Source organism: Barbus barbus, assembly GCF_936440315.1.
Source record: "Barbus barbus genome assembly, chromosome: 33".
In the NCBI taxonomy this organism is placed as follows: Eukaryota; Metazoa; Chordata; class Actinopteri; order Cypriniformes; family Cyprinidae; genus Barbus; species Barbus barbus.
The window spans coordinates 26198699-26220697 of NC_136761.1; the positions used below are offsets into that span (position 1 = coordinate 26198699).

A 21999-nucleotide genomic window follows, 5' to 3' on the forward strand; every position below is an offset into this window, starting at 1 on the left:
ATAATACCAACCAGGGTAAATCTGAATATTTGCAGTGTGTTGTTAGATTAGATGCTGATTGTGTAAGGGAGTGTGAGGAGGTGGATTATTAATCCTGGTTACAAAACGCCATGCCGTCAGACTCAAAAACTTGGAAAAAGGCTGAATGGAAGAAGCTATCACATTTCTGTGGTTACGTAGACGTTCTGGGATTGTTTTGGGGGGCATTTGATCGAAACCTAAATGTATTACGAATGAAATACTGTGTATTTCATATGGAAGGTTCAAGAAATATAATTGTCTTCTTCTCTGGGTTTATGGTTTGGCAGTTTTACCTTCATAATGTAATTTTCTCAATGCAAGACCTTTTGAATGTTCCTCTTGGCAACGATAACCTTCAGCTTTGCTCCTTTTTGGCCCCTGCCACCCCTTATCCTAATCATTTCTAACCCCTGTGCTCCAGTAAAAAACATTAGCTCTTTTCAGATTTAACAATTGTCCTCTAGACTGATAGCTAGGTGCCGGCGGTCCCACTTTGGGAACTCGAGAGCACAGATTCCCTTGAATCAGATATTCCATGCATCTTTAATTTCTAACACGGGTTGGCCTCCCTCTGGACAAATCAGTCTTACTTCTGCAAGGCCTGATTGAAAGGTTGTCTTTAGTCAATAGATGAGTCTTTATGTGACAGACAACAGGCAGGCAGAGGGAGAAAGGGCAAGCTGATGGCTAAATGAGAGGATGGATTAGGGGAGTGGAGGGGGAGAGAGCTGTCATTAGCTCACAAACAGCAGTTTCAAGCGCAGGAAATTGCCTTGCCACCAGACATGGCCCCATTGCGTTATCTTCATGTGGTCTACGCCAAGGCTCGGGGAGATGGGGAGGGGGCGGGCTGGAAATCGTGCGTTTCAGCAGTCGGACCCTTGCGCACAATTAATCATTCGCTCCTGGATGGCCAGAAAGAGGAGGGAGGCCGACGGAACAGCTTAGATTCAATCTGTCCTCATTTGCGCTATAATGGCCTCATCAATGGCGGTAGAAGCGTGTCTGTTTTCGCTGTAATACCTGTTCTTTTCACCTCTCCTCCCGTACTCTGCACCATTGAGGGATGAAGAGCTCGTTTTCTCTTTTTAGAGGAGGCAAAGGGTAGGTTTATCCAGCCATAAAGCTTTCCATTTTTTTTGTTACACTTACTAAGCACTAGTGTTTCTTTTTTTAATAAGCCCACACTTGGACACAAACCACATGGATGGGATTATGCGTGGCAGATTGTGTTATTTCTGTGTTTATCTTCACTGGGTTTATTTGAATTTGCGGAATAACATTTGATTGCGGCTTTGTGCTGTAGCTGAACTTGCGATGCTAAGCAAAACAATGGCAAAGATTTCCATCCTGCTCAAATGAATTCCATCACACTGCAACAAGTGGAGTCTCATAATGAAATTGCTCTCCATCTGGAGACACTTTACTCATTTGTTTTGACTCGAGGGCCCGACGCAGGGATGCCCTGTAAATGGTTGCTCGGATGTACGCTTGCATTGCAAACTCACCATTGTGCTGTAGTAGCGATAATAGTTTCCCATGGAACCATGACAACATCACAGGCACGTTGGCTCACTCAAGTTTGCAAGAGAGTAATGTAGACAAGGTTGTGTATATTCCCTACTTTCTAAAGTTAGGCCCTCTGCAAACGCACTTGATTTTACAGCATATGAAGGAGACAAAGGATTGAGAAGACAAAAAAGTTGAGCAGAAAACCCTCATCCTTTACATTTATACAAATGAACGCAAGTCGTCTTACCAAAGCGATTTAGAAAAAGGGCCAGTTACCAAGACAGTTATACACTCACAGGAAGAGTATTGACTTTCCTCAAGCCTGTCATGTCAAATAACACATCTTTGCCTCATGATTTCTCAGTTGTGCAAGTGAATGGCACTAAGTCAGATGAGGGAGCACTTCAGTTATTTCCCTTCAGCCCCTTGCATCCACCAAAACAACCTCACTCTTATTTCGAAATGTCCTGGCTCTGAAAACCCAGCCGTCTTTTAGGAGTGAAGTATCCAGAGACCCTCTCCAAGTCCCTCTAATGAGGGCCTGAAGAAAGCCTAAGAGCACTCAAGACCCCACTGTCGAGCTTTTTGCGACTGTGGGAAAGCTTTTTTGACATAGCTGAGAAAAGTAAAGGGAAGTAAAAAGAAAACGTGCCCCTCTGAGACGGTCTGAAGATTAAGCATTGTGAGCAATTAACAGCTGCCCGCTTTTATTGATGCCTGCATCAATAAAGCTTTAAATAAAATCATAAAGTTACACAGTCAAGCCGTACAGCGCGATATTTGTCAGGATCCGGCATTGATTTCATTTCGTTTCGGCTTGGATGCACTTTCTCAGGAGACACTGTGGATGCGGTCCTTTCCTGCAGCAGTTGATTTTGCTTAACACATTTTTGATTTATTGTTAACTACAGGGCGACACAGGCGGAATGACTTAATATTGCTGACGATGAAGACAAAGGAATTTTAAAGACTCAAGGTTATCTTCAATTATCACGAGTGGCTTTAGCAAGAGCTGCTCATGCTGCGCTGTTATTTGCTGAGATCCCACGCTGCAGCAGTGGGCGGCCCTCTGCAGTGCGGAGGGCTGGATAAAGGGAAGACTGGCAGTCTTGCGTAAGACAGCGTCTCTCCAGTGGGCTCATCTTTAAGACCCTTGGTCCAGTGCTCAATGTTTCTTGTAGCAAAGCTTAACTCATACCAGAGAAGTCCATATTAACAGGTGCAGTCTGACACCAAAGGTCATCGCTCTTTGCATGAACATGTCAGGTTTAAGCCGACTTAACATAACTGTGACGCCCCGTCCAGCTCCAGCTTTTTCAAATTATGACTGCATGAATGAAATCTATATGAGATTTATTTTTACTCAGAGCTTCTAATCCTGGAAACCGGATGGCTGAAATATAAATGAGCGAGAGAGCACTACCACAGCAAGCACAAGCTGTTCGCCGCTCTCTGTGGATCCTGTTCTCTCTTTAGCAGTCCTTCTTCAGTTCTCAGTCCTGTATTCATTTATGTTCTGCTCTTTTCTTCTCTTACATCACCTAACTTTGGAGGATGCTCCCAAGGTTTCATAGATGGGAGATAGTCCTTCCTGAGCAAATTGCATTTTTCCTTGGTGATGGTTTGGTATTACAGGCTTTTACCAGGGCGTTCCTCCCTTGCCCAGAGCTTCTTCTATTTACATCTCTATAGAGCGGCAGAGAACAGCAATGAAACCTCTGAGCCACAGCGGCCTTGACAAGAGGATCGCTTTCTGGTGCGGATTTGGTCAACTCCTCACGAGGGTGATTCCTTCACCCTGTGTGTAATTTGTGTGGAATTTTCTGTGTCTATGTGTAGAATAACAATAATTTTCCATTCCATTTAGTTAGTTTTCTTCTTTCCCTCACTCATAATAAAGTGTTCCACCACAGATCCGAGCCAAAATCAATATTCAGATATCATTTAAAGTCCCGCAAGAATGTTATATTTTAAAGGGATTAGTTTTCCTCTGATTTGCACAATTTTATTGGACTCAGGCTGGGAAATTTCCATTGGTCAAAATTGTACTGTAAATATGATCACTCCAATAGTGCAAGTAGCTTGTTTGTGTTGAGACTGAATTAACTGGCCTTGAATAAAATGCAAGACCAGCATCTGGTCTGATCAGTCAGTGGGCTCTGGGATTAATACCAAAATCTTTGGGACTGTTTGTCTTCCTGTAACTTAAACAGTAGAGCATGACACAAGGTCATGGGTTCAGTTCCCAAAAAAGTGCATAACTTGAATGCAATCTAATTCATTATCTTCCAAATCCATAAATGTAAATCATGGATGCACTGTACTCAAGAAGTACTGTTGCAGGATTCATTAGAAGGAACACTCAGACCCCAAACCCAAGCTGTAAACTGAACTGGCAAAGTCAGAGAGATCAGCAGTTTTCCCTCACCAAGCAGGAACTATTAAAATCCTAAATTGAGAAATTCCAGACCCTTTTCCAAGAGGTGGAGGTACAGGAGACTGTGTGTTCTGCATGTGTGTGATAGGTTTGGGGGTTATGGAGTGGGATGGATTGATTACAAGATTAGGTCAGCTAAGTAGCGCTAATCAGAACTGTGGCTGGTATGACAGGAAGCAGAGAGGTCTGCCATCCATAATTGCAAGTGTGCACATCATCGATGATATCATTCTTTCGCAGACCATAACACACACTACTTCCAGTGACTATCTCTTATTTAAAAACCTTTTTTTTGTCTAAGTAAACAGGTTTGCATATGTATATTGTTCAGTGAATTGAGAAAAACACTGGTCTGGTCTTCATTGTCAAATGTTATCTGGATTCACTCGCTGTATGTTTACTAAGTAAATGCCTTTTTCCTAATGTTTGTTCTCTTCTTTTCCTTCTAGCACTCTCAACAACAACAACATCACCCTCATCCCGCTGTCAAGCTTCAACCACATGCCCAAACTGCGGACACTGTAAGTACTGAGGAGCTTCTTCATCCACTTCATGGTAATGCTATAGAATCAGATATTCATATATTTACATTTAGTGACGTTCAAACTAAATCTTGACTCTTTTTGAAAGGTTTTGCTGCCTGACTAGAGGCTCTGTGGTGACGCCGTGCCAGTTTTCAGAGCTGTGGTCTGTTTGCGAGCAGACATTGTCTTAGCTGAAGATGTTGAGATGGTTTTCTTACACAGATGCCTGTGTCGCTCCTCTGCGTTTGCACTGTCAGACCCAAACCACAATTGATATAAATAATTACACAGTCCCCAAACCTCGTTCCAATCTGTGGCTGACCTGCAATATTAACAGGACTCAGAGATGCTTTTGTTATTATTCGAGTGTGGTCGTTCTTCTCAGAGCTTTGGCTCTAATAGAGGGATAAATAAAGAAATATGTCAGGAGTAAACGCTAGTTTGATTTCGGGCTTCTGGGAATTTGAATCTCCGTCTGAAACACAGGGTTATTGTGACCCTGGTGCACATGTTCGGAGCTTCCTCCTTCAATCAGTCATTTCTTTTTCCATCTATCTCTCCTCCTCTTTCCGTCATGGCGTTCTCCCTGGAGTCATCCATAGCTGGAGCTCCACAGCCGAGCGGTCTGGCCTCCCTCCCATCAGTCAGCCCATCAGACAGGCCAGCCCCCTCATGCGGGATTGAATTTGCTGATGCTCGGATGGCCGGGCGCGTTGCTCCCTGGGCAGTATTGAATTATCCACAGCAAGGCTTCGGTTGCTACCCAGTTCCTTTGGATTGAATTTTCTGTCTCTAATATCCCTGATATATCTGTATTGAATTTGTTGCTCGTAAAAACAACTTATTAAATCAAATGTTTAGAGATGCTGGTAATCCATTTAGTAGGATGGTGGTTTGGCTGCAGGTTTCTGATGAAATAGTCCAGTTTTCCTCACCTTTCCCCCACCTTCTGCAGACATACTATCTTTGTGCATTCAATTAGATCAAATGATATCACCCCATGACGCTTGCCATTCAATAACTCAGACAAATCAAAAGCACTCCCACCGCCAGACAAGTAGTCATTTTCCGTGACAGTCGATAGGGTGTGCTTGCACGTGGAGCTGCCCCATTGTGCCCGTCCTCGGCTCATCCCATGCACACCTGAGGCAGCCGAGGCTTCTTCTCTCCATGTCATCCATCTCTGTAATCCCACTCATCTGTAATTAATCCGCAAAGACAGGGGGCCAGATACTGGATTTGTAATGGGAAAAGCTCTATTAAAACCATCACCCCCTGCTGAAATTGTCAATGGCGGGTTTTTGTCCACCTAACTGGATTCTGCCTGTTATTTCATTTACAGACAGTGTTGACTGTTATAGCTGCGCCTTTTGATTCGCTGACACCACTTTTTCTTTGAACTGTGTTTCTCGTACCCTTCGTGGAATGGCCCTTGAGAGATTTATATTAAGGTGTTATTGGGAGTTGTGTCATTTGTTGAAGACCTTGATGAAATGAGGGTCCATGCTCTGGGGATTTGCGAGCGGTTTACTGTGGACTCTGAGGACATGTTACTATCATCCGTATAACAGAATGACCCAGTCACACTCGTGTTGTCACTAATTCAGATGTGTTATTCAGAGTCTGCATTACCGAAGCTGTATAAAGATTCTCCCTATGAATATTTACTTGATCTCGGCAGTGATTTCCTTCCTCCTTTGCATTTAAATGCCATATTACAGATGGAATATGACATTGAATGTGTGGTAAACATTGCTCTTCTGGTTCCATCTTCAGAGAGCTCTGTTTCCCGACATTTCTGAGGGATCATCCACTCCAGCATTCATGCTAGATATATAAACCTCCTCTGACTTTTATCCGATAGTGTCTCACTATCTGTCCCTCATTATTCTCCCTCTCCCTCTCTCTCTCTCTCTCTTCAGTCGCCTGCACTCCAACAACCTGCACTGCGACTGCCACCTGTCCTGGCTCTCCGATTGGCTGCGGCAGAGGAGAGGGCTGGCCCCTTTCACACAGTGCATGGCCCCCGCCCATATGAGAGGTCTCAATGTTCCTGATGTTCAAAAGAGAGAATTTGTCTGCACAGGTATGGCACAGTGTTCACTTTCTCTGTCAGAATGTCCTTCTCCAAAAATAAAAAAAGTGCATTATTATAAATGACATTTAGCATATTTTGCAAGAAAATGAAGCTTGCTTTTAGTACCTTATTTATTTATTTGTTTGTTTGTTTATGCATTTGACATGATTTACACTAATATTAATAACTAACCAGTCATTTATTTATTTATGCATTTGACATTATTTACACTGATGTTAATAACTTATTTATACTATTACTATTTATTAGTTAATATTTATCTATTTACTTGTGTATATATCTTTATTCATTAAATTCTTTTTTTCATTCATTCACTCACTCACTCACTCCAATATATTCTACCATGACACATACTCTTCTGACTTCTTTTTTTCCACATTATGGCATTGAAAATGATTGGAGGAGTGTTTAAATACATTTGTCATGAGAATAATTTCACAGTGGAAAAAAACTTAAAGGTCTGTGCCCTATGCCTGTACTTAATTTTCTTTGTTTAAAAAATTATACTTATTAATTAATATTAATTAATTATATATATTCTTTCTTCTTTCTCTCTTTCCTTGTCCTGCCAGTCTTTTTTCTCAAATTTATAATTAATTTGCAAATGCTGGCTATTACAAGAAAACACTTAGGGCCTTTTCATTGTGTTGTTTTATAAAGCCACTCCATACATTGTATTTCTTAATGGACCTTTGGGTTTCATTGGTGAAAAAGTTCACGTTCAGCTCTTGTTAATTAAGCCCCCTTTTCCTCTCCCTCTGATTAATCAACTGATGAATATACTCCAACACAAACACAAAACACGCTGCAAGAAAAGGCGTTTCTTAATTAAGCTGCAAAGCAAGACAATAAAACAACAGGGAGTCTGTTCATGCTGATTATGTACTGTATTAAAAGCTATTTTCACCCGTCTTCATTTGTGCTGTTATTGGAACTAATATTAATTTTCACACTTCTGTACAGACAGTTATAACTACTATCAGAAGGAATGCTATTCTATTCATATTTGACTCAAAATGGTATTCCCTGTGTCTTCCATTTGCTTTCTTGTGTCATTAAATCATGTTGTCTTTAGTCAATTTTCCTCCTGATCTGTTATTTTTCCATCTTTGCCTCCTCCCCAGGTCCTGTGCAGACGGAGCCAAGGTCATGCGCTCCCCAGGCATCCATCTGCCCTGCCGCCTGCACCTGCAACAACAACATCGTAGACTGCCGTAGAAAAGGTCTGACGGAGATTCCTGCCAACCTGCCTGAGGGAATCGTAGAAATGTATGGATTCCACTCCTCAAAACATTTCCCTTCTGTATTTGTGTAAAATCTGCCTGTGTGATAAGTACTTACCACTGATATCGCCTGTGCGGTGATCTTCTTCCGCCTGTCATGTAACAAAGGCCATTAGCAGTGCGGTGTAGCAGCCTCATTAGCGAGTACGTTAGCGCCGTGCCGCAGTTGCAGATAGATCTTGCTCAGTGCTGCTGGAGGTCTACCATCCCGTCTGCACGGTTTAGGTAATTAGACAACCAGTCAAGGATCAAAATGAGGCAGGTTACACTGAGCCCGATCTAGTGTCCAAGAAAGAGTGTTTTATCAGCAGATTCAAGCTGGCTTGCTGTCTTTAATATGATGAGAAATGGTGGACCTTTTAATTACTAAGTATATAGTTCATATAAGTACTAATTTTGGTATAAGTACATTACCAAATAGCAAAATTGTAGTAATTGATACCAATGTCTGTGACATTTCATCATAGCATACAACAGCTGTTCAAAATACCATTCAAGTAAACGATCAGAAACAAAAGAAAGAGCAAAGAAATATAGTAAATTAGGAGCAGTGAGTTTTTTCTTTCTTTCTTGTTAATAGCAAATGTTTGTTTAATGCATTAAAAAGTATTTGACACAATTAAGAGAGCACCTATTTTTTTTTTCCTGGCATCCATTGGTTAGCATTACAGTAGACTATATTATACTGTACTACTATACTTATAAAAGAGACGTTATTAATTTGGTACCGTCGGTGAAGCAGCTCTCTGTGAACATAGGCATCAGACACGTGCATGCGCACAGAAAGCGGCTTCAGACAGCGTAATTAATGGCTAAAACTGAGGAAAATATGCATTTACAGTAATACAGGTATCAGATGCGGTATTGGTATGAGTGATACTGGCCTTCGTTAACTATAGGCTACTTTGTAAAAAATATGCCATTAAACTATAAAATATATTAATTACCGACAAGTATGCCATTAAATAGGTAATTTTTTTAATCGACTGACAGCACTAGTTAATAGTGATGTTAAGAAAACGTCACTTTTGCGAATGTCCATTTCAAACTCATTTTGAAGGATATTCTCTAAAACCCTAGTTGTCTTTGGATATATTTGATGACTGTGGCTTTTTTGTGCGATTCGGTTATATTTTTATGAGAAAGCCACCGTTTTTAAAGCAACCATTAGATTAATGTTGTTGTCAATTTTTCTGCCTATTAACTTTTTTAGATGACCTTTGCTTCATTGTGCCGGGCATGTTAGCTTGTGTAATGCTAATGTTAGCATATTAACTTTAGCATTTCTATTAAAAAGCAATCAAATTAATGTGATTCATACAGCGCTGCCGCTTAAAACATCTGACCTTGTTGTTGTTCCAGCCACTTCTGTGTTCGGTGTCCTTCAAATGCAAGATAGCGTCCAAAAGAGGTTTTGCGGTATCCTCCAATAAACAAGGACGTTTTGGTTGCGCATGGGAAATTTGTAAGGCCAAAATTTCCATTGTGAGCATAGGCTGGGACGTCGTGTTTAATGATCACATAGCAGCGCAGCGGTGCGCTCACACACATGCATGCTGTTACAAAGAAAACACTCTAGTTTTTCGATGTGTTTTGGCTGTCTTGCCTCAGGCTGATTGAATGTTCTCATGCCTTGGAGAACGTCCATATCGTCTTGGTCAGGGTATTTGGTATCCATATTGATTCAGAGTTCCTTGTTTGCACTAAAGGACAGGTAGGTAATTGCCCTGATATGTGCTGTTCCTCGCCGTTGTTGTTATGTCAATAGTGTATGACCTTTGCATAATAAATGGATATGCAGGCTAGGACACATTAGCCCAACCGAGCCCACGGCCAAAAACAAATTGGGCTAATGAAATGATGTATAACCTGGAGCATGCAGAGAGCTGTGCTTATTTCTCAGGGACTTGTTTTCCATGCCCTCGTATCCCAGTGAGCCAAAACACAAATTGAACACTCAATGTACAGGCTGCCGTAAAGCATTAGATGGCTTTCTCTGTAGAACTCCTGAAGGAGCATTAAGTACCAGCCAAACTCTCAAAAACAAAAGGATCTTCAGCGAAAGACTCTTTTGAGCACTTTAGGGTCGACAGAGCATCTTTGTTTCATCAAGAACATTTTATTCACTCTTGCTCTATTGTTCTGTTTGCAATAAGTAAAAAATAGTAAATAAATGAAGTCATTCTAAATAATTAATGTTATTCAGATCAACATAATGTTTTTTTAAGCACAAGATGATTACGTAAAGAGCTAAAGAACAAATTTATATGTGGAACTTAAAATCAGGCCTTTCGGTTTTAATTGAAACATTTATTTTTTTAAACGTATACCCGTAAAACACGCTTACACATGCTTTCAGACTCTGAGAAATTAAATCACCAGCAGATCTGTGTTGCGAGTGGAATAAATTTGATATGATGCATGTACATTTGCGGAACACCTACAGGAAAATTACATTGTTTTCTTTTCTCTGCCGTGCCATATTTGTTTCGTAATTTTATTATAAACAATTACTAGCGTAATGGAAAAGTCAGTGTTGTGTAACAAAACATATCCATCTGTTCCCATGTAGTCGTCTGGAGCAGAACATGATCAAGAGCATCCCAGCAGGAGCGTTTTCCACATACAAGAAACTGAAGAGAATGTAAGAACTTCCACACACAACAGCACAAACTGATGAGCTTACCATTTACACTATACTGATCAAAAGCTTGGGTTATTTTCATCAAAAAATCCTGGAAAAAAATAAGCAGCACAACTGTTTTCAACATTAGTGATAAGAAATGTTTCTTAAGCAGCAAATCAGAATTTTAGAACGATATCTGAAGGATCATGTGACACTGGACTGGAGTAATGATGCTGAAAATTCAGCGCTGCATCACAGGAATAAATTGCTTTTTAAATATATTAAAATAGATAACAGGTATTTTAAATTGTAATAATATTTAACCATTTTACTGTTATTATGCAGCCTTGGTGAGCAGAAGAGATTACTTGATGACCTGATGTTTACGTATATCCAAAAAGCACTTTAAAATGAGCTAAGCAGTCCTCTATTTTGACACATCTAGAAATATACACACTTTCTTTTGATACTTTTTCAGCCTATGCATGAACTCTATACCTGCTGCAAGTGATCTCCTGTCAAGAATTTGAAAAAATAATAGAAGGGTTCATAACATACACCGCAGTTTCTAGAAGCATGTCACCCTGCACAAGAAAATCTATATTTTAGACACAAATTCAGATATTTAATAAGATCTTCTCACCTCTGCTTTGGCAGTGATGCCTTGACGTGAAGTGCTCAGTATTTTGAAGAATATTCTCAAACAAATCTGGGCTTCCTGAGAGAAACGCACCTTTTGTGTAGTTTTTCACAACCACTTCTCACCGAATCGTTGCAGAGTTTATTTCCACCTCAACAATCCAAAATTGAGAAAATCTAGCTTACATGACATTAGAGTTTAAAGAAACAAGTCATTATTTATTCATCCTCATGGCATTGCAAAGTTGAATTGCTAAATTCTGGTCCACGCCAGTTCAAGACATGCGATAGCTTAATGTGAGAAGAAGTAAATGGTTTAAAGATTAGATGCTAATGATGATCACCAGGCAGTTTCTTATGTTCTTTTCTCCTCAGTATCGAGTTCGTTGGGTATTTATGGAGTATCGACGTCCTGTCAGACAAATGTGCAAACCATCCCTTTGTTGGTCTAACAGTTGGCCGTATTATCTCTATTTATGTCATTACAGAGACCTGAGCAAGAATCAGATATCCGAGATTGCAGAAGATGCGTTTAGTGGCCTGCGCTCGCTCACTTCACTGTAAGTGTTTTTCACACACACACATGCAAACAATCATACACCTGAGCTGCATAGCAATGCATGTACAAAGATAATAGGCATGCGTAAATGTAAACAGTCAGGTGAAAGGACAGGTGTCGAATAAATCAGCGGACAGAACGGAGACGACACAGCCTACTGTCTGCCTGTGTGTGTGTGTGTGTTTGCTGACATCTGCAGCAGCGTGAACACAAGGGAGGACTTTCATTTAAATCACCTCAACAAGTCAGAGAGAGACAGAAGCCTCAGCGTGCGCATATTAATTTGGTCAGATCTGTCTCCCTGCGTCCAGCCCACACAGCTGTACACGAGACAGAGCTCATTTACACATGCCTCATGATTAAAGAGACGCTGAGGGGTGGAAGATGGGCTGCAGTCTCTCAGGGAATAGGAATAAAGCAAAGAGGATGCGCGAGACGACGTAAACACACAACCACACGTTTGCTCGGAAATTAGAGTGTGTTGAAGGAATGGTTCAGCCAAAAGTGAACGGCGCTCAAAACTCATGAACTCATTCTTTGTTCTGTGAACACAAAGCACATTTACTATGAATGGAGAACTTCAAAAGGACACACAACACCATAAATTGTCATAAAAATTGTCATGTACTTTATTTCATGTCATACACAATAGTTTTGTAGCAGGAACAGAGTGAAATTTAAGTCATTATTCACTGAAAACATTGACAGCTTCCCTAACTCTCATGTCTTGTTGATAAGAGAAGTATTTATATCTGATTGTTTTAAACTATTTAATCATTAAATCATTTTGATTCATTCATCAATTAGATTGATCCGGTTCTCTGATCCAGCTTACTCTTACAAAATTATCAGTAACTTTTCTGACAAATTTCAGTCTTTTTCTTATATACAGCTATGTTGTATCGTATGACTTCAGAGGACTAGTTTTATGTACCACTTTTATGATTTTGACTACTTTTTTGAAAAACTTGAAAGCCCCTCTAAGAAAGACACATCCACGCTTGATGTGTTGCACATGGGCTAGACATATTGAGACGTTGTGGGCTGATTCATTGCTCTCTATTTACATTGTATCTGTGTGTGTCTACAGGGTCCTGTATGGAAATAAAATTGCAGAGATCCCAAAGGGACTGTTTGACGGTCTGGTCTCCCTGCAGCTGCTGTGAGTGCTGCATTTATGACTCAGTAACCTTCAATGTCAAGAAGATAATGATTTCTGTGTGTGTGAATGTACAGAGGGGTCCAAGTTTCACTACTAGTAATTTATCTTTTTACACTACCACTCAAAGAAATGAATTTATTCAGCAAGGACGCATTAAATTGATCAAAAGTGACAGCAATGATATTTAAAATGTTACAAAAGATTTGTATTTCTAATAAACGCTGTTTGGAATACTGACACATTTATCATGATTTCCACAAAAATATCAAGCAGCAAACTTGTTTTCAAAATTGATAATAATAAGAAATGTTTCTTGAGCAAATCAGCATGTTAGAAGGATTTCTGAAGGAGCATGTGACACTGAAATTGCATTTTAAAATTAATTTATAATAAAATAGAAATTAACTGAAATTGTAATAATATTTCAAAACATTACTGTTTTTATTGTATTTTTGATCAAATAAATGCAGCCTTGGTGAACAAGAGAATTTAAAATATATATATTATAATAAATTTAAGATTTTATCTTACATTCATAAAAATTTTACTGAGAATTTTTTTTTTTAATTTCTGTATTTGATATTTTTTTGTATTTGCTTTATTGGCAGTGGCACTTGATCACTACACATTTATGCAAAGCCTGGTTGTGCATGTTATGAGGAGGTAAAACATTTCTGCCTTTTCCCTCATGAAAGGAAGAGCAGCACTAAAAGAAGTGAAGAGCGCATGTAGTGTTTTGGCTGAAAGGAGCATCAAGTTTAATTCTCGGTTCCTCTGGGGGAACACTCTCGACATCATTAGCATGTAAATTGGTCTTGATTGCTAAACATGTCCCTCACACCTACTTATATTTGTGTAGACATGGAAACATTACTCAGACATAATTTCTGCATTTAATAGTCCAAATTGAGGTGAATCTGTCAGCTCTAATGGACCTGTTTCAGCTTATTCTAATGATTTGGGGAAATTCTGATGGCGTCCGCTTTTCTTAACCTACACGCTGCTGCCGCGGGCACAAAAATAAGCTCACATCACCTGTTATTATGCTTCTAAAACACCATAGATTTACTGGAGCGGCCCGGCCCATGTTTTCACTGTCAACTGTCATAATGACGCAAATTATCTGTGTTTTCAGCAATTAGAGTTCTTCATCCTTAATGGATGTTCTTAATAAGACCCTTTCAAAGGTACGCTTCAGGGCATTCCAGCAATTTTGCAAAGCAATTTTGGCATTTCTGCGTTTCTTTCTGTTGTTTATGGTTTTAGTCACTATTTTTTTTTTTGAGATACTCAAACCTAATTAGTTCACCCTGTGGGTAGACTAACGATGCATGTGTTTGCTCCAAGACAAAACCTCATTACAATGGCTTTCAGTAATTAAGCACATGACTGCTTTAGTCAATTGTCAGGCGGCCTGAACGGGAGAGACGCGAGGGCGGCTGGAAGTGTGTGACATGACAGGAGTGATGGGTGCAACTCAGCAGCTGAATACTCCAGCAGTTCATCGACAGCACATTCACTCCGGTTTTGTTCAAATTTGTGATCTGTGAACCGAGTAAATTACATCTATAGATCTGAATATGTTTCTGAGACTTACATCAAATCATACAGCTTTGAGCACTTTGTGGATCCCACACTGTTAATTTTCCCCCAGTTAAATCTACACACTGCTCGTCTTTACTGATACAGTGCAAAAAACTAAATTTACTGCAACCATCACGCTCTCCACTAGAGGCTTTAAAGCAAAACATAAAATCATTCAGAGAGAGCGGCACTCTCCGCTCAAGCAAATTGAAAATAAAAAGTCCTTATTGTCTCTTAAGTCTTTCGCAAAGTACCCGTAGGAAACTCAGGGACTGCACTGAAAGAGGCTTCTATAGGGTGACTGATGCCGCACATGTTCAACAGAGAGCACACTAATAAGAGCATACCGACTTCTGTAATGCAATAAATAATCATCAGTCATCAAGAACAGCATACACGACACAATGACACATTGACAGCAATAAAAGTATTTGCATTGTTTTGTTTTGTTTTGCTTTGTTGTGTTTGTTTGTTTTGTTTGCTTTGCTTTACTTTACTTTCCTTGTTTTTGTTTTGCTTTGTATTTTGTTTTGCTTGTTTTGTTTTGGTTCGCTTTGCTTTGATTTGCTTATATTGTTTGCTTTCCTTGTTTTTGTTTTGCTTTGTATTTTGTTTTGGCTCGCATTGCTTGTTTTGTTTTGGTTCACTTTGCTTTGATTTGCTTGTTTCGTTTGCTTTACCTGTTTTTGTTTTGTTTGTTTTGCTTTGCTTGTGTTTTGTTTAGCTTTTTGTTTTGTCTTGTCTTTGCTTTGCCTTTTTAGCTTTTTGTTCATTAGTTTTTTGTTTAATTTGTATGTCTGTTTGTTTTTTTATATTAGGAATGCATAATTTTGACATTGTCAGTATTCATTTTAACAGTATTTTTGGGAGGTTTTCCACTTAGGCGTTGTGTGCACTGTGCCATAATTCAAATGATAAGAAAGTGCCTACTATACACGTAAATTAAACATAAATATAAAAATATATTAAAGCAGATTTTAGTTTTTTGTTTGTTTGTTATCGTATGTTTATACTGATGAGAAAAAACATCTAATGAAACTTCTGTTTATTCTTCCAGACTGCTGAACGCCAACAAGATCAACTGTCTCCGAGTGAACACTTTCAAAGACCTGCAGAACCTCAACCTGCTGTCCCTCTACGACAACAAGCTTCAGACCATCAGCAAAGGCCTGTTCACCCCTCTACGCTCCATCAAAACACTGTGAGTTACACACACACATAGACACTCTATCCTTCACACCCATACTCGGTCCAGGAGACTCCAGTCTCTAAGCAACTGTTGAGCAGGACTGTCTTCACCCCGCAATTAATTAGCTGCAAGTAGACTGCAAAACAACAACATTAACAGCAGTGAGATAAATGTGAACTAAACAAATGAAAACCTTACACTGAAAAAAATAGTTCATGTCTATGAATCGTATTGTTATCACAGGATATTACTGTTTGATTATGCAAACTCCCTTGACTCTAATTAAGCGTTTTAATTTATCATTATGTCCGCCCTCCACAGACACCTCGCTCAGAATCCCTTCATGTGTGACTGTCATCTGAAGTGGTTGGCTGACTATCTGTTTGACAATCCAATTGAGACCAGCGGAGCTCGATGCAGCCACCCGCGCCGCCTCGCCAACAAACGCATCAGCCAGGTTAAGGGCAAGAAGTTTCGCTGCACAGGTAGAGCTACACACATGCACACTGTTTAAAGAAGACTTTTATGCCTTGTTGCATTTAGAATTATTTGGAACAATATAGTACTACAGTATGTAGACATACTTTAACATTCACAAGGCTTCTTTATCAGTCCACACAGAATATGTTTTCACATTAAGATGCAAAAATGGGTCCTTTAGAAATCAAAATGTTATGATTGCCCACTTTACAGTCAGTATTCAGCAGCTTGGTAGCTGCCTGCTGATTTCAAATGCGAAAACGTTGTCAAAACGTTCAAACACTACCGTTCAAAAGTTTGTAGATAAATAAATATATATATATATTAGTTCTGTCAAATGATTAATCGCATCCAAAATAAGTTTTTGTTTACATAATATATTTGTGTGTACTGTGTATATTTATTATGTATATATAAAAGCGCACACACACACAGTATATATTTTGTAAATATTTACATGTATATATTTATATTCATATTTATATTATATATATAAATATATTTATTATATAAACATAACAAATGTTTCTTAAATATATACATGCATGTGTTTGTATTTATATATACTTAATAAATATGCATAGTACACCCATATATTATAATGTGAACATAAAGTTTTAAACAGGCTACATTTTATTTTGATAGTCCACTTTAATCATTCTACTAACTTTAAGTAACTTTGCAGCTACATACATGTCAACTAACTCTCATTAATTTACATCTATGCATCAGCCCTAACCCTAACCAACCAACATTAAAGTAATAGTAGACTGTTAGATTTGGGTTACCAAGTTGACATGCGCTTGCAAAGTTACTTATAGTTAGTAGAATGCCCCAAAATGTTTCAAAGTGTTAACATTGAAAACAATCTTATGATCTTCGAGGCTGCATTAATTTGATCAAAAATATTGTAACAGTAATATTGTAAAATATTATTACCAATTAAAATAAGTTTTCTATTTTATGAATTTCCAGCATCATTACTCCAATGTCAGTTCTTATTATTATCAATGTTGAAAACAGTCGTGCTGCTTAATAGTTTTATGTTGTTGTAGTTTAGGATTCTTTGAAAAGTCGAAAGCTTAACAGAACAGCATTTATTTGAAACTGAATGTTTTTGTAACAATGCTAAAGCCTGTCACTTTTAATCAATTTAATGCATCCCTGCTGAATACAAATACTATAATATGCAAAACCAGTAGTACAACTGTTTAAATTCAAGGAGTAGGTGGAAAATGGTAGTGTACAACTAAATTATGGTTGGTTTTTGCTCCAAGATAACATTATAAAAGAACTTACACCTTATGAAAGAGAGTCAATCAAGTAAATGAATCCGAACACGGCTCCTGCCATACAGTGAATCTACTAGGCTGTGCACAGTGACTTATTGATGGCCTGGAGTTCTGGCCCACCAATTGCTGCTCACATGCTTCTTCACATTGAGTCTCCTCACATTCAGTGACGTCCCTTTCCTTTTCCTGTGTGTGAGTTTGTGTGTGGCATACTCTGGCCTGGAGCAGTTCTTCTCACACACTGCCAGGTTTCAGAGTGCTAATAGGACAATGCTGGCTGTTCTGAAGAAGAATGAAGATGCCTTGTTAGAAGATGTTTTTACGAGTCGGAACTGGCCCCCACACGCAGCCAAAAGCACGGGCCCCTGAGGGAACTGATTTGGTGGGAGAAGTGCAGCCGCTGTTTGCTTTGATATTAAGCCACAGGTTTTTCTCATTAAACTTCTGTCAGTATATCAGCACAATAACCAGTGCAACGCCAGAGCACACAAACCCGCTATTGGCCCCTATCGTGTGTTTGCACATGAAAATCTGTGTTTTGTGTGTGTGTGTGTGTGTGTGTGTGTGTGTGTGTGTGTGTGTGTGTGTGTATGTGTGTATGCAGGGCCGTAGCCAGCTATAAGATTATCAAGGTCCAAACCTCAGTAAATTTTGCATGTTCAAAAATAAAAATGTATTCTCTGAATGGCAAATTTGTCATTTAAAACTCCTCATATGAATGTCTGCATGTATAATTCAGTTTAGACAGTTTGCAAGAATGTTTAGCATCCATGAGATGAAAACGATCGCTGCGAGACGCTGGCGGAGCGAATGAGAGAGTTGTGAGTGAGGGCTCGGGCGCAGCCTCTACGTTGCCAGATCCAGTTATTACATGCAGTTTTGGACTTGTCTTTTCCACTTTATTTGAAACTATAGAAAGTTAATAAATAGGGAAGTTTCAGTTTAGGGTTGTTTATATGTTTATCTTATCATATTTGCAAAAAAGGTTGTTTTTTTATATATTTATTTTTAGCAATATTTGGCAACACTGCATTGCCAGCACTAATCAAAAAAGCCCACACACAGGTTATTGCCGTCAGGATAGCACATTCGGTAAAGGAAACACAAAAAATATCATGAAACATTATCAACGTTGTCAAAAACAGTAGCATTTAACACCAGTACACAGATCTGCCATTAAGAAGTCTATGCTATGTCATTCAGAAGCTATAGTAGTTAAATTTTCACAAATCATGCTAAAAACATTCATTAGAGCACTAGACAAAGTTATCATCTACATAGCAATTATTATTAATGAAAACTATAACAGTAATATGAATTGTTGCAGGATTAATAAGCAACTGATAAAATTATCCACCCCTAACCTATAGTAAAATATTAACACATTTTGATGCAATAAATTTGTTCACCCCTCCAAAACAGAGAAAACGTCTTTCACAAACATCCACATCTCTTTCTCTTTTAAAGTGTTAGTGTATATAATGAGTATTTGGGGTTATTACTGCACAATCTTTAACCCCACCCCAGACCTCACTAGTTGTACAACTGTTTAAATTCAAGGAGTAGGTGGAAAATGGTAGTGCACAACTAAATTATGGTTGGTTTTTGGTCCAAGATAACATTATAAAAGGACTTACACCTTATGCACAATTTTCAACCTCACCCCAGACCTCTGTAGTTTTCAAACCCTGGCTACGGCCGTGTGTGTATGTGTGGTGGCAGAGGGCTTTGCTCCATTCCTTTCTCCTCTGCGATGTCTTTATGTGTGTGTTCCAAGTCCCTGTCTGTCTGTCTATCTGTCTGTCTTTTCGGGCTTGTAATTCCCAGCGGGCTATTGTCCATGCTGGGACGAGGGAAAGGGGCCGGCCCCCCTGTGTGCATGGTGGCCCAGAGTTCTGGGCGGCTTCCTGGCTGCTGTGTCCTGGCTGCTCCTTCCTCCTCCTCCTCCTCCCCACCTCTCCGTCCCGCTCCGCTCCTCCACTCTGGCCTCTGGTGCAGCTGTCTCTTGTGCTTGATCTAACCATGTGCCGCCGCCTACACAAGCCTCACATGGTTCCGTCAAGCACCAGGGACCGCTGGACACACTCGCACACAGCATGGCATTCTGGGATACGTGCGGTGGCAGCTCTCTTTGCCGCCGTGAGGAGTGAAGGTGGCGTTCTTTAACCCGGGAACAACGGATCGCTTGTGAGGAGCTCTAGCTGTGTTCTGCATCTGCGTTTTTGCTTTAAGGTCGCTCTCGTAGACGTTTGGCTGGAAGCATCAGGGCAGCCGAACGGAGATGGTGGGAATAAGATAAACAGTGGCAGGCGAGTGATGGCTGATGGGAAGCAGACTTATCGCATGCGGCCAGAAGCTCGGGTTACGCAGAAACTGCCTGTGTTTTCCTGTCAAAACACTTCGTAGTGCCAGACCTCCAATACCTGACCTCTCGCTCAATGAGGCTGTTATCTGAAAAAAAGAATGCAGATGATGAGGTTGTGTTTGCAAACAAGTGCCTGTGACTGTTTGTGGACTGTTTGTAGGTGTAAAGAAAAAAGACATTAAACCAAAATATTAATTCTTATTTATTATTATGTGGGTAAATTTCATTAAAAATATGTCCAGGTCATGTTTTGCCCCACAATGAAAAGAAAATGTTAGAATGCTTTTTTTTATATTTGCATGATATCTACAGATCTTATGTAGAAAAAGAAGTAAAATTGTGGTCTCATATACATTTTTTACATTTTTACAAAGCCATTAAGACATGCACATTTCCCCAGTTTCTCATTAATAAAGTGTCTGGTGCATTTCAGACACTTTATTTTGAGATTTTTTTTCTAATTCCCAGTATTTGAAATCTGAACCGTATTACAGCTCTTTTTAATAAAAATATTACAACATTTAAATGACATACAAATTTACATTTTATATATAAACATATGTAAAATTGTGTTTATATATTTGACATTTTTATATAGATTGCAAAGCCATTAAGACAGTTAAGCACATTTCCCCCAATTTTACTTAAAAATTTTATTTTGAGTTTTTTCAAGTTTATTTGAAATTCAAACTGTATTACAGCTCTATTTAATATAAATATTACATTTTTATGATGAGTTCAAATTACATTTTATTATAAAATGTCAGATTGTGTTAAATATATTTTAAGTCATCAAGCCATTATTAACTGTATTACAGACACTTTTATATAAATATTTGCATGAAAAATACAAATGTATATTTTATATAGAAAAATAAGTAAAATTGTGTTCATATATTTCAAATAATTTTAATTAAAAAGGGTTACAAAGCCATTAAGACAATTTACTTTGAGATTTTATTTTCTAATTCCCATTATTTGAATTTGCATTACTATTTTAAAAAATAGTATTTAAATTTTTTAGTATTTAAACTTTTATTTAAATTAGTATATAGTTGGTACAACAAAAATCTTGATTTATAAATACCATTTATTGTTGTATTTAATTTCATTTCATTTTAATGTGGAAGTGCTTAATTGTCCTGCAAAAAAAATCATTTTTATGTAAATATATTTCTTTTTTGTAGGTGACCTGGACGTGTGGTTGACAGATTTTGTGAGGTTTAACCATGCACGTGATGAGTTGAATAAGCTGTTTGAATGTCTGTCTCTCTGTTTGTGTCTGTTGTGTTTGTTAGGTACGGAGGACTACCGCAGTCGTCTCAGCGGCGAGTGTTTCCAGGACCTGGTTTGTCCCGAGCGCTGTCGGTGTGAGGGAACAGTGGTGGACTGCTCCAACCTCAAACTCACCAAAATCCCCCCTCACCTGCCGGAGCACACCACCGACCTGTAAGAGTCACACATTTGAGCTTACAAACGCCCCTAGCGACCCCATCCATCATTCACGGGATCATTGGCCATTTACAATCTCACCTCGCTAATTCTTTCAGTGTCCCTCTGTCACCGAGGCCTTGTTCCTCTCTCCTGTCCTCTGATTACGGGGGTTTCATCCCCAGCTGAGTTGTGTGAATGAATGTCCAGAGCCTCTCTCAAGCCATTAGCCACTCAGCCGTGTTTTCCCTGGGCAGCGCTAGTCAGGGTGACAATGCGTTTGCCCTTGTGTTGGTGTGTAGAGGACACTTCAGGGTTTTCCCTCTGCAGTCCCATCAACTCGATTCATCTGTCACACTCTCTCTTTCTCTCTCTCTCTGTCTTTCTGTGGCTCAGTGACTACAGCTTGCACCCGCTAGCAAGACTGCTTATTTATAGAGCTCTTGCGGGAATGCTAGCAACCAGGAACCAGCACTTTATATCTGATGTGCTTTCCCATGGCAGGCCCCGCTGGGGAAAGCAGCCCTGGGGGAAGCAAAAAGACAGCCGTGGTGCATTTACTAGACTCTACTTTTACTAATGTTTGGAAAGTCTCTCTCAACCTTGCCTAGACCTTCTCTGCAGCAGCCTGTCTCGCTCTGTGTTTGCAAAGGAGTACTAGCATACTGCTAACTGCTAATTTCTTGTCATTTCTTGGTTATACATTTGGTGCATTCAAGGCCTCCTGGGAAGTTCTTGTAAGTCCTTTTATAAGTTGGGAAGTCGTAATTGCAATGTCAGGTGCATTCAAATAACTT

At 39.3% G+C, this 21999-nt stretch overlaps 1 protein-coding gene and 1 long non-coding RNA gene across 2 annotated transcripts in view; one reads left to right on the forward strand and one right to left on the reverse strand.

Annotated features, from left to right (window-relative positions):
• The window catches only part of LOC306853700 (slit homolog 3 protein-like), a 178845-nt gene that overhangs the window by 110746 nt on the left and 46100 nt on the right, over positions 1 to 21999 (forward strand). The window contains exons 7-15 of the mRNA XM_079391309.1: positions 4420 to 4491; positions 6417 to 6580; positions 7717 to 7861; positions 10448 to 10519; positions 11629 to 11700; positions 12790 to 12861; positions 15503 to 15646; positions 15956 to 16119; positions 21070 to 21220. Coding sequence (XP_079247435.1) covers positions 4420 to 4491; positions 6417 to 6580; positions 7717 to 7861; positions 10448 to 10519; positions 11629 to 11700; positions 12790 to 12861; positions 15503 to 15646; positions 15956 to 16119; positions 21070 to 21220 — 1056 coding nt within the window. The remainder of the gene's footprint in view (positions 1 to 4419; positions 4492 to 6416; positions 6581 to 7716; positions 7862 to 10447; positions 10520 to 11628; positions 11701 to 12789; positions 12862 to 15502; positions 15647 to 15955; positions 16120 to 21069; positions 21221 to 21999) is intronic.
• Positions 18350 to 21652, reverse strand: LOC306853701. The gene is made up of 3 exons (XR_013782764.1): positions 21305 to 21652; positions 21084 to 21218; positions 18350 to 19857 (listed from the first exon to the last, which is right to left on the reverse strand). It is a non-coding gene; the product is annotated as an uncharacterized lncRNA (long non-coding RNA).